Consider the following 13,351-nt stretch of genomic DNA (forward strand, 5'->3'; position numbering starts at 1 on the left):
GTTGCATATTTAAATTTTAATGTTTTGTTGATATAATAATGAAAAAATTAAGGTAAAAATTTTTAGGTGTCTGTGTGCTGCACTTGAAGGATATTTATATTTTTTCAAACATTACATACTGTATAATATTACAATTTTTTATCATCAGATAAATTTTTAATAATAAATATTACTATGAGGTAATTTTTACAACTATCATTTTATATAGAATGGAATTTTCAAATGAAGCAACCAAGAAAGTTTTGTGCAGATACCACGAGCCTTCACTCACTAATTAAAGTGTTGAAATAGTGGTTATTTTGGATGAGTTTTTACAAAGTTCATCTCTGGTAATAAAAACCTGAGCGGAAAGGAATGTGGATCCAATTATGGGCCTTCACTAATCCATCATCATTTGGACCCATAGAGTACCAAATAAGTGAATTTGCCAGATTGCAAATCTTTAAAATAGATCATATGTTGATTGATAAAGAAAAAAGTTCTATCTCGTGTGTTATGACTAATGTATTGTGCTTGCACTTAATGCCACGTGAAGTACTTCTCATATTCGTCGGTGCCACAACTGGAGGTAAATGTCAGCAGGTTATGATAAAAATACAAGTAAAAAGGCCTTACTAGTGTTTGAAAATGGTCAAAAACAGCTTATGCGGCAGCTAGTGTCACCAAACAGTAATAATGGCTTCGTGTAGTGAACTGGGAAATTTTAAATTGCTCTCATGGAAATTAGGGCCAGATTATCAGCTGCCAACCATTAATAGATCCTTATTGCATTTTCACATGGGTACAGCCACAACATTTGCAATATTTAAATCTGAAAATATTCCTGACTATAACTGAAATCCTAGTTCTATGTTATGTAATGCATAATGAACAAAATGTAAGCTTAGATGCCTAAATTAGTACACAATAATAACAAAGTTTAATTTGATTTGCGAAAAATAACATGTCTGGAATTTTTTTGATTAGTATAAAAATACCATAAAATTAAGATGACAATATATATGTACAGCAGTAATGTAATATAAATTGGTATAATTAGTAAAGCAATTTTATAAATTTGGTATCAAAGAGCAGACATATCTTAAGATTGGAAAATCTTCAAAAATAAATGTGAAATTCTGGAGTTAAAGTATTTGAACAAATGGTTTTTCAATTTCAAATACAGTGGTACCTCAGGTTACGAACGCCCCAGCATACGAAATTTTCAGGATACGACATGAAATTCGAACATATTTTTGCTCCACGATAAGAACAAAAACTCACCATACGATGTTACATTAGTTCGCATTTTTCATTTGTGTTTCTTACTACAGTTATTTTTTTTAATGTATTACTTGGCTTTAATTTGAGTATGTTTTTCGCGTTGGAACGAATTATTTGGTTTTACATGTAATCGTATGGGAAAAGATGATTCACCTTACTTTCATGATACGATCTCAGTTTCGGAACGGATTAATTTCGTATCCTGAGGTACCACTGTATTTCTTTTTGTCCTGAAATCACCAAAACTGTTTTTTCTTGCTTTATGATAAACAGTATTTTTTAATATTCAGTACAGTTTCGTTATCTTCGATTATTGGATATGGAACTTTCATTACATTTGCTGAAAATGCTAAACATTTTAAGCAATTGTTTTCTATTCCTTTTCTGGAATTACCAAAAATGTTACAAAACTGCCAAGCATTTTCATTTCACACTAAACCTATTGTTTGTACATCTAAAGAAAGTTGAATCATCATCAAACAAAATAAAGTTTTCTGTAAAGTAATACTTTATTGGTGAATGTATTTTCTGACATTTCTCTTGGTAGCCCTAATTAAATGAATTTATTTTTTCTTAATGTCTTACAGCAGTGCTTTACATAAAAATAAAATTGGCTTGTTTTTACACACTCGTATGTACATGATAAAAGTTTCAGCCATTATGCAAATTTTTATACTGTTATTAATACATAGGACATTCATTGTAATATTTATCCACATGCAAGAAAGACCTTTCTAGCATTACACAAGTATATGCGTATGATGCATTAGTTCCACTGCAATATTTACAGTAAAACAAATTCGTTCAAAAACAGGACATTAGTAGTTCTGTGGCAGTATGTAAGCTTTTCAAATGTAAGTACAAAAAATATCATCTTGATAATTCATGTAGCGATGAGTGATATGATGTGATGTCTCTATAAAAGAGCTGATGTACAGCCTGCTAATTGTGAGTGCATGGCATTGTTGCCGTGCTCTTTCAAACATTAGTGTGAAATGATTATGGAAATGAGAAATTGTACAAGAAGAAAGTGCATAAATTCTGCAAGTGCCTTTGGGCTGTGTAGATCTTAATGCATCTGAAAAGCACTTTCCAATTGTACCGCATACAATGATTCTGAACATAATATGCCACTTGATGCAACTGGTAGTCGGTCAGAAGAAATGGTCCCATTTGTCTTTGTCTTCACAACTTTGAAGTTTTGGCATATTACCATGCATATCCACATATAAGCAGGTTTGAAATGGTGAGGCAACGTGGACTGAATTTTATATTGTCGTGACACGTGCCCACTCGATTGCTATCGGCAACTGGCACGATTGTCAAAGAATGATGCATAGAAATTTGACTAGTTAATGTGGTGATAAATTTATACCAGAACAATCCAAACTTGACTTTTTCAAGTTGCAGAGGTGGATACATGAAGCTTGTAGGATGGCGACATTTGATATGATAACATCCCACCGATAACACTACTTTCATCTACACTTTCAATGGCAATAGCAAAAATAATCACGTCCAAAACAAAACTAAGTGTTTTGTATTGTTCTAAGCAATGTTGGATTGTATCCTTAACAGTCAGATTATTTGCACATTATGCTACACCATCTTAAAATGATTGAAAATCTTTTTGTTATCCTTGTGTTTGGAGAGATGAAAATTTATGTACTGCCTTGGAACTACCATGCAATTTATACAAATTCCTTTTTTGAATGAGTTCATTTATTTTACTGTAAACAACATGGTGGACCTAATGCTCCCTAGGCTATGCCTATACTTATACGTGTCAGTAATATACAGGGTGCACAGGTTCAAATTAAAATTCCATTTATCTTAACAACTGTATAAAACCCTGTCATTGATAATGGATATTATAGATTTCTGTTAACCTTAATTAATTACAAAAAAATAACTAATTCTAAATTAATAATTCTGTAAAATACTTACCAGAATCAAAATTACCACCACTAGATATCATTCTACCGATGACAGAAGGCCTTTGAGTAGCACACGCTTCGGACTCCTCGTCTTCACTATCTTCCGTCACACTCGGTATCGTACTCCTGCACTCCGTCTGTAATTCTGAATACTTGATGTAACATTCGCCGCACACTCGGGTCTCACGTCTAAAATATACAACTGTAGTTTAGGGTAATATATTCAAAAATAAACATTTGAACATTAGTTAAAATGATAAAATTATTTTTAACAACAATGTAATGTTAAAATATCACTATGATAAAGTTCCAATTGCTGTATTATAAAAAGAAATTAATATTTATACAAGTATATTAAACATTAGATTTTTATTTTCTTATATAAAGTTCAATTTTGTCTCAAGTTTAGATTTAGAAACAATGTGATGATAGTGATTTGTTATCGTTTAAAAAACATTATCTTTACTATTGGCACGTACAGTACAGTACAATAGTTTACATGATCAATAAACTTTACAGTTTAAAATGCTCATTATCTAAATTCTTTAATAAAAGAAATTGGATTGCAATTTTAGTATCTATCACATGGAAAAATTAGTTTGTTCCAAATGTCACTAATAAAAAAATTATCTAAAAATAAATCATTAATTTAGCATTATAAATTCAATCTATGTAATAAAATAAAATAATTCATAAAGAAACGTTACCTGCTGGATGCCGTTAACAGCCAGTTGTTTGCACAATTATGGCAAAAGATACGTCCACACAAACGACAGTGGTGCTAAAAAATGCATTTTTACTAATAAGTATCAATATATCTTACTTTATATCCACTTAAATCAGATTATTGAAATGTTTTACCGAATATATTAAGATAATGATGTAATTTATACTGATAAGATGTGAATATACATCTTATTAATATAAATTACAAGTTCTTTCAAAAATGTCCTGCAATAAGATTGAATCTGATAATCACCTCTCACTTCACAGAAATTTGGCTAACCCCTAAACATTTTTATAGTAGGTTGACAAAATCAATGTATTATACTTGTTATTGCTATTAGTTTCTATACTAAGTCACTGTACAATTTAATAGAAATCTGGAAATATGCACATACTTTTCGAACTATCAAGGAAAACGTCACTTTGCAACCGAGACAAGTATTCGTTTCGGCATCTTCCATCCATCGGTCGGTGACTTGAATTTTCTGTTGGTGAGCGAGCTTATCTGAATGTTTCCACAACATGTCTTTCTCTCTATTAAATTATTTAAAAAATTTATATTTATGTGCATAACAAAACATTTAGGAAATAAAAAGTTATATTTATATACAGTGAACCCCCATGCAACAGGGGGACAAGTTCCATGTTAAAAGGAAACTGCATTATAACAAACTACATACAGTACTGTGCGAATTAATGTGAACACATCATAATTAACACAATTTTGCTGTTTTTTTCGCAGTTGACAACACGTTTATGTCATTTTGTTTTACTGATTTGGCAGTCAGTGAGTAATAAGACATGCCAAGCTAAAGATGTGTTACATTTTGTTATTTTTTTCGAATTATTGCGTGTTTGGTAAAGTTAAGCTGAACTGAGGTTTTATTAGCTTTTTTTTGAAGATGGATATTACTCCCAAAAACCACACTAAAATTGTTACTTTGAGTGAACACACATCAATGACTCAAAGAAATATTGCCAAGGAGTGTGATGTGAGTTTAGGAGCTGTAAACAAGATTTTGAAGCACAAAAGGGGCACTGGGACAATTGAGGTGAACAGAAAAGGGAAATATGGAAAGAAAAGAAAGACAACAGCAAGAGATGAAGCTTTTTTAATAACGGAAAGTAAATTAAACTCTAGAAAACCAGTCAAGAACTTCAACAAGACTTAGCACATGCTAGAGTTATTGTTCATGACTCCACCGTACGAAAACGACTTATAAAAAGTGGAAGAAATATGGTTAGACCTCAAAAGAAACAGTTATTGACTGCTGCCATAATGAAAAAAACATATGATTGGGCAAAAAAAATGTGTGCGCTGGACTGTTGAAGATTGGAGGAAAGTGTTGTTTTCAGATGAGAGCCATTTTTTGGTACAAGGACAGCGATCTTGTTACGTTAGAAAAAGTGACAACGAAAAACTTACGGCAGCTCACATTGATTAAACAGTTAAACATCCATTAAAGATGTTCTGGGGCTGCTTTTCTTATAAAGGTACCGGATCCCTTGTGCCAGTCAAAGGCATGATAAACTCGCAAAGATACAGAGACTTGTTAAAACAAAGATTGGAAGTTGAACTAGAAAAGTTGATGCCAACGATCAAGCAGTATTTCAACAAGACTTGCAAGATCATGATTAAATATTTCAAAGACAAAAAGATATCATGCCTTAAATGGCAGGAAATTCACCAGATCTTAATAGTAAAAGCTAGACTTCGTAAAATAGATTGCACAACAAAAACAAAACTGATAAGAGGCTGTAATCCAGATATAGTTTTGAGACGAGCAAATAACAGAAAACTGTAAAAAACTTATTGATTTCATGCCAAAACGTGTTCAAGAAGTTATTAAAGCCAAGGGAGGACATATTTCATATTAAAACAATTTAAATTTTATTCATTTTTCGATTCTATTCATCTTTAACCAATAAATGTTTTTTTTTTTTTCAAATTTTCACGTGTGTTCACATTAATTCGCACAATACTGTATGTTCATACATGTTATGTATGAACAGTGAGACTTGATACCAAAGCTCAGTTCTTACATAACGTGTGGTTCATATGTGGAACATATCCCCATGTACTGTATGTGATTTATTGTATTATTTTATATTCATATGTGGAACATATCCCCATGTACTGTATGTGATTTATTGTATTATTTTATAAACATAAATACATAAATTTATACTAACTTTATAAGTTTGATTACTTTTTTCTTCAACTCCATATTATCACTTCTTAGCTGTGTTAATTCAGTTGCATTTTGATCTTTTTGAGATTTTAAATCTATTAACTCTGTTTTATATGCACTACAAACATTTTTTTCTTTGTCGAGTTCCATTAAAGTCTACAGATATATTGCAAAAATGTATTAAATAAAAATAGATGATAAAATTTATATATAATCTTATTATAATTTGTAATAAATAAATAATTANCACGAAATGTGTGTCATAGAGTAAGAATTGTATGGGGAGATTCACATCGCGACATGCTTCTGTGCAAGCAGACATGTAACGGGTACAGGTACCTTGACGGGAGGTGCGTTGGACTACTGAGCATGTCGGATTAAAAAACGTCGGACTATAGAGGGACAACCGTACTAATATAGTTAAGTCTAGACATCATAATTCATGTCTTCTCAACATTTAATTCATAACATCTGACTTTTCAAACTGCTACAACTCCTAGAATGTGTCTATCTGAATTAGAGGATTGTAAGTAATAGCTGTACATTCTGATAAATTTTTCTATTTTTAAAAGAACTTTAAAATAACTAGATATGCAATAACTTAATTCACTATGATTTCAATCCATGCTATATTATTTTTTGATTGTCAAAATACAGATTTGTTAGGTATAAACACAAAAAGTATACATTAATATATACTGTATATTATATAATATATTCATCGTACAGATTTTTTTCTGAAATTGAAATTTTCGGTTGATGCATCTATTTAATTTAAATTCTATCAATAATCTTTTAATATTTATAAATATTTGAATTCGTGTAGTACGTTCAATTAACCTGGTTATTTTACCCATTTAGTAAAAGTAAGAATTTTAACAGAAACCGAAAATATTAACTGATCTTAAACCAATGCACCCATACCTCATGCCTATGGTGCTTTTTTTCAATTTCTCTTTCTTCTTTAATTTGATTTAACGCATCTTCAAAAAATAAAATTAAATCTTCCTGGTCGCAAATTTTGTTTTTCATGTTGGCAATCTCGTTTTCTTGATCAGTGTAATGCTATAATTAATAGGATAAATAACTCATGCATATAAATTTAATTATGTTAATATAGAATTATTAAGTTTCATGAACAAAATTATTTGTTAAAGTGATAAAAATTTAGCATTGGAGATAAATATAACCTTAATATTATATTAAAGGTTAAGTTATCTTATTAAAATCAAAATATACAATTAACTTAATGGTATAAAATCATTAGTTTAAACTTTCTAAGTATAATTTTTCATGCATTTGTTACCACATGCACTTCTCTAAACAAAATTTTTCAGTTAACAACCAACAAATACAACTCATGCGTGAAACAAACTTGCATCCACAATCAGATCTTATGTTTTCAATGATTATCGATAATGCGTTATTTTTGTGTTAAAAAATTAAGTTTATTTTCATCTTTTGTGATATATTATTAACATTTGCTATCGTCCAGTCTGCATTTGATTATTATTATGATACGTATGAATAATCTTGTCTGAAAATGTGTTAGAAATACTATTTAATATTGCTACAACACAATCTAAAGATGAAAAGTAACAATGGTAACTTTTTAACAGCACAAAGAATTCATATCAATGCAAAAACATTGACAATGCAAAAAATGATGACATCATCATCTCTTGCGTTATCAATGTTTTTGGGTCAATCAAGATGATTTTCAGCCATTATTCTGCCATCTTCAGTCAAATTAATTTAATTATGTAAAACAAAAGCTTGTATAATTAAAATGCCTCAATGCCTTTTTTTTTTCTAAAATATAAATTTTCGTCTACAGTAACGTATCTTCTATTATTAATTAAACAATATTTTTAATAATATATTTAGCTGAAATTCTGGTGTATCAGAAAATGCAAAGTACAGAAAACATGGAGAAAGAAATAGAAAAATTAAAATCGGAAATATGGTATTTGAAGAAACGTAAAATAGAAGACATAAAGTTGCCAACCTTAAGTATACCAGTGAGTATCAGTAAGAACTTACAAAAACATGATGTACAAAAAATAAATAAATTAATAATAACGTCTCAGGTATATTAAGTAAAATAAAAAATGTTTTTCTGTAAAACTTTGTAATATTTCTGTAGTGCCAGTATAACAAGTCCTGGTAATAGAAGATACGTTATTATAGACGAAAATTTATATTTTAAAAGCTTGTATAGTTAATGTTATTTATTTTAAACAGCATATGTGATATCAAAACAAGTGTCGCTTAGAAGAAAATTATATAATTCCATTCTATATAATATTGGTCCATTTTATAAATTGAAAATGGCCAGAATAACGGCTTCTTTATAAACATTTTTTTAAAGAAATATTTTGGGTTTGTTAACTAAACAGTCTGTTCAACTGTAATTGTTAATAAAGTGCAGAATAAATGAAGAAACCCTTAACAAGTTTGATATCAAATTGGCAAAGATTAGAAATTGTTGAAATACATATTTGTATAGTTTATGTAATATCAATTTTAATAAATTCATAATAAATTTGAAGAGATGATAAGCAATGTCAAATGTTGTTATTTTGATATGATTTTTCATTTCTATATACAAACTGCACAAAAAAAATTTATTTATATATTCTTAACACTAACCTTGAAAGCTCTTTCGTGCTTTAAAGATTCGGTACTGAGTTGAAACCGAAGAGCCGAAACTTCTTCGTCTTTTAATTTTTGAATTTTATTCAATTCTTCTTTGGCTTCTCGATTTTCCTTTTCTAAATCTTTAATTCTATCAACAGCACTCTGTAAACTCTCTGTTAGCTCTGAAATTTTTCTTTCCAGAGTACATTTCTCCACATTAATGTCATGAAAATTCTCTCGTTCTTTGCGAAATATGTATTCTGAACGTTTCCTGAAAATTGATATGTATTATTAAAAATTTTCATTCGTTTTACGACCAGTGTTTACAACTAAAATAACAGCATTATTTATTAAATGTAACATAAAAAAATGAAAAATTTTATATTTAACAAAGAATATTGCAATTGTTAATAAACAATCTTTGTAAACTATCTCTAGTGAAATAAAAAGAAAATTATATAAAAGAAATAATTAAAATTTCTAAACAACACACACACACACACTTTTTAAAAATTCAAAGATGAAAATAATTCTGATTCTTCCTTTTTAAAGCATATCTTTGGATAGAATATGTGCATATCATACATTAAAGCATCATTTTACTATGGTCTTTTTCTATCCAAATTCAAATCCAAGCAAGTTATGACATCATTCTTCCCATCACTCATTTGTATTGGTTGATCGCCGGTCTCTTCCACAATAATTGAAATTTAAGCTGGTTATAGACAGTTCTGGCACCCGAGACAAACTTCATACTCGGTGCCTGATTCAACATTAATTACAAAAAAAGATTCTTAAAGTTCATTTTGGTGCTTCCAAGGTTGGCACCCAAAGCACATGTCCACCTTTATCTGTCACAAGAATTTTATCTCAAAACTACCAGTTTTAGGGCATTTCTTTTAATATGAAATTAGTGCACAAGAATACAGGGTATCTGAAAGTTACTGTGAAGTGAAAACTCTAATCGAATGACACGAATATCAAATGCAATGCAAACCATACGGAAAGTATAAATAAAATAAACAGTACATCCCATGTTTCCACTTTACAGTAAATGCTATTACCACTCACTTGAGGTCATTCTAGTTTTTAGACTAGGCAGTTGACAAAAGTCTTCTAAAAACTTTAATCTCCCAGGGAATCTGGCCTGCTAGGTCTCAGGACCACACTCCCCAATTTTGGGACCTCTGGGGAAGATTTCTGGCATTTGCTGTTGGAGAAACAGCAATATTGTATGTAAAACTTTACAATAAATTTTCAGACAGCCTGTATTTTAAACCTTATCATGTTATACTGACATAAATACATGAAAAATATATGATCACTTTGTAAATAATACACCATGCACAAAACCAACATCAGCACTATGAAAAGAGAAATTTACTAACATTTTTGTCTATGTGAAACAGACATCATCAGATACAAATGATATATAACANCCTTATCATGTTATACTGACATAAATACATGAAAAATATATGATCACTTTGTAAATAATACACCATGCACAAAACCAACATCAGCACTATGAAAAGAGAAATTTACTAACATTTTTGTCTATGTGAAACAGACATCATCAGATACAAATGATATATAACAAAATGGCTAACGAAAATCGAATGTTTTTTAACATAAATTTTAACGCAGTGTATTCTAATTACGTAATCAGTTCGGACTTTTAAAAAAACATTCGATTTTTGTTAGCCATTTTGTTCTATATTGTTTGTACCTGATGAAGTATGACAAAAATGTTAATAAATTTTTTCTTTTCATAGTGCTGGTGTTGGTTTTGTGCATGGTGTATTTATACAAACCCAATTTTGGAGAGATATTGTAAATAATACAAGAAAAATCAATTTATAAGTTACAAATAATAGGATTGGATTAAAATTTAATAGGCAGTAATTTGTTTTAACATATTAGTAACAATTTAACAATGCTATATAATAAAATTTTGAGATAGTTTTGCTAAAATATAGAAAAGTAAACAGAGAATTTATACTTTAAAAATCATTTATAAAACTATGAATTTCCTATCAAAACATTCTAATATACCTAAAATTTATAAAATTAAGAGATTTGGAAGGAACTTCACGTACCATTTGGATCCAGCCCAAATCGGAAAGCATATATAGAAATGCATTTGAATTATCATTATTATTCAATACTAATTCATTTTTTTACATTTATACATTGCAAATATATTTATGTAAGTTAATTTTAAATATAGAATATATCTTATTATAAATATCACATCGAAACATAAATTTAAAATTTTCTGAAAATTATGAAAATAAATTTGACAGTTAAAACAATTTATTAATTAGATTGGATAGTGTAGTGCTCTGCTACTATGGTTATTTTGGTTGTATTAATTTTGTAAATTTTGTAATCACGTTCCATTTATGAAATAATATTGTATCAGGTTTATCTTTTTCCCCCCCCTCTTTTTACATGTAACGTAATGCTGTGCACTCTGTATCACATTTTGGAGGTCAATGAAATCGTGGTCGTGGACTGGTTAAGCAAAGGTCACATGGGTGAACAAGTTCCTGGATGGTCGAACCTATAAAAGTGCTTGTCCCACATGGCAAAAGACCTTTTTTTCTCTTTTATGTGGACTCATCTTCAATGCTGGACCAGACTGTCTACCCCCTCCCAGAAGGTTATCGTGGAGATATGATAAGGACGATAGGATATCAAACGGCTATAGGAAATGGATAATCCAACCCCATCAAACAGGACTTTCCTTCGACGAACAAGTAACTTAAGTAGGAATATACTTAGGAATTACATTGACTCATTGGGACAATTATTTTATCAACTCTGCGATTTATAACCTGTTTTATAACCAAGAATCGACCACGTGGCGGCAAAGAGAATTGGATTCTGCCAATTAATTCTATCAAGAGAATGTAACAACCTGGTATACCAACCTGTAGATAACTGTATAGATACAACATGATTACTCAATATATCTATATCAATATTAGTATATAACTTAGAATTAATTATGTATGTTAGATACAATCAATTTAACTATAACCGATAAGTTCATCGTTTGAAGCCTTGAACTGTTTTTGTTTATGAATTGATATTATTAGTATTAAATATAGTTCCATGAATTCGTGCCCTTGGTTTTGTAAAGTCCTCAATCATTTATCCCACAACTAGACTGGGATACTTCAGTATAGTAAGTCACTACAATATGATATATACTATACTATTGTAAGCTGTAATATGATGTTAAACCTTCATTCGATTGGATTATTATAAAAGTTGAGATTTAAACTCTAATTTAATTTAAACTTTATTCATTTATATGATATGATTTGTATTTATTTTCAAAATTTCAGATCCAACTTTACTTCATTATGACTAACATTTCTTCATGTAATTTTGAATTTCAAATATTTAAATTGAAATTTTCACACATTTTAAACATTCAGATTTAAAATTCAAGCACTAATGCAATTATATTCTGAAGTTTTAGGTATTTGTTAAATATTTTTGGTTTTATTATTTGTTTAATACCTACTGATTCTGAAATTTGTGCAGGCGTGTTTCTATAAGGAATCTAAGGTAATTGTTCTATTTTACCATCTTAAATTTTCATTTTTTTTATAATTTATAAGCCCTATATATTAATTCAAAAGTAATTTAAATACTTTATCTGAAATGACAATAGTATATGTAGTTAATTCAAAAAAAAAAATCGAGTGGAGAATATTTTACACTTACAAAAGACATTAAGAAAGATAATTTGGCACAGTTTTGGTATTTAGGTAGGTTTTAATATATATAAAGATTATATGTTCACTTAACTTCAAATAATCTAATTTGAATAGATATTATGATGAGTTATGATTCAACAAAGATAATTCTATTTTAATTACTTCAATTTTATCAGTCTCCATGTTGAAGGACACAAAGAATGAATGAAGTGTCATGAAAAACCAATTTAGTGTCATTTTCTCTTCTATTTTCCATTCTTACAAAATATGAACCAACCTTTACCCTCATTGTCTGTTTTCTTTAATTGATAATTTGAATCTTGTGAAATAATGCCTCCATTAATTTTTTGTTAGATCTAATTTAAATTAGATCTAACAAAAAATTCAATAAAAAAGTATTGTTTATCAAAGATTCAATAAAAAAGTATTGTTATATCAAAGATTCTAAACATTAACACACTGACAATATCCATTCTAATCCTAGCTTCATCAGATCTTCATTGAATGTAACCTGTACGGAATATCTCTCTTTCAACTCTAGATTTTGCCATTTTTTCTATATAATATATAAAAACGCAAAANGACAGTTAAAACAATTTATTAATTAAATTGGATAGTGTAGTGCTCTGCTACTATGGTTATTTTGGTTGTATTAATTTTGTAAATTTTGTAATCACGTTCCATTTATGAAATAATATTGTATCAGGTTTATCTTTCCCCCCCTCTTTTTACATGTAACGTAATGCTGTGCACTCTGTATCACCTTTTCGAGGTCAATTAAATTGTGGTCGTGGACTGGTTAAGCAAAGGTCACATGGGTGAACAAGTTCCTGGATGGTCGAACCTATAAAAGTGCTTG

General features: G+C 29.3%; 1 protein-coding gene across 1 annotated transcript in view; it reads right to left on the bottom strand.

The window, feature by feature from the left end:
- The window catches only part of LOC111626423 (FYVE and coiled-coil domain-containing protein 1-like), a 45,870-nt gene that overhangs the window by 3,907 nt on the left and 28,612 nt on the right, over window positions 1-13,351 (bottom strand). The window contains exons 10-15 of the mRNA XM_023369795.1: window positions 8,771-9,029; window positions 7,037-7,183; window positions 6,120-6,274; window positions 4,322-4,460; window positions 3,908-3,981; window positions 3,211-3,389 (exon numbers count right to left, since the gene is read on the bottom strand). Of these exons, the coding sequence (XP_023225563.1) occupies window positions 3,211-3,389; window positions 3,908-3,981; window positions 4,322-4,460; window positions 6,120-6,274; window positions 7,037-7,183; window positions 8,771-9,029 (953 nt within the window). The remainder of the gene's footprint in view (window positions 1-3,210; window positions 3,390-3,907; window positions 3,982-4,321; window positions 4,461-6,119; window positions 6,275-7,036; window positions 7,184-8,770; window positions 9,030-13,351) is intronic.

Source organism: Centruroides sculpturatus, unplaced genomic scaffold (assembly GCF_000671375.1).
Source record: "Centruroides sculpturatus isolate CEXI.00-Female unplaced genomic scaffold, Cexi_2.0 scaffold111, whole genome shotgun sequence".
Taxonomy (NCBI): domain Eukaryota; kingdom Metazoa; phylum Arthropoda; class Arachnida; order Scorpiones; family Buthidae; genus Centruroides; species Centruroides sculpturatus.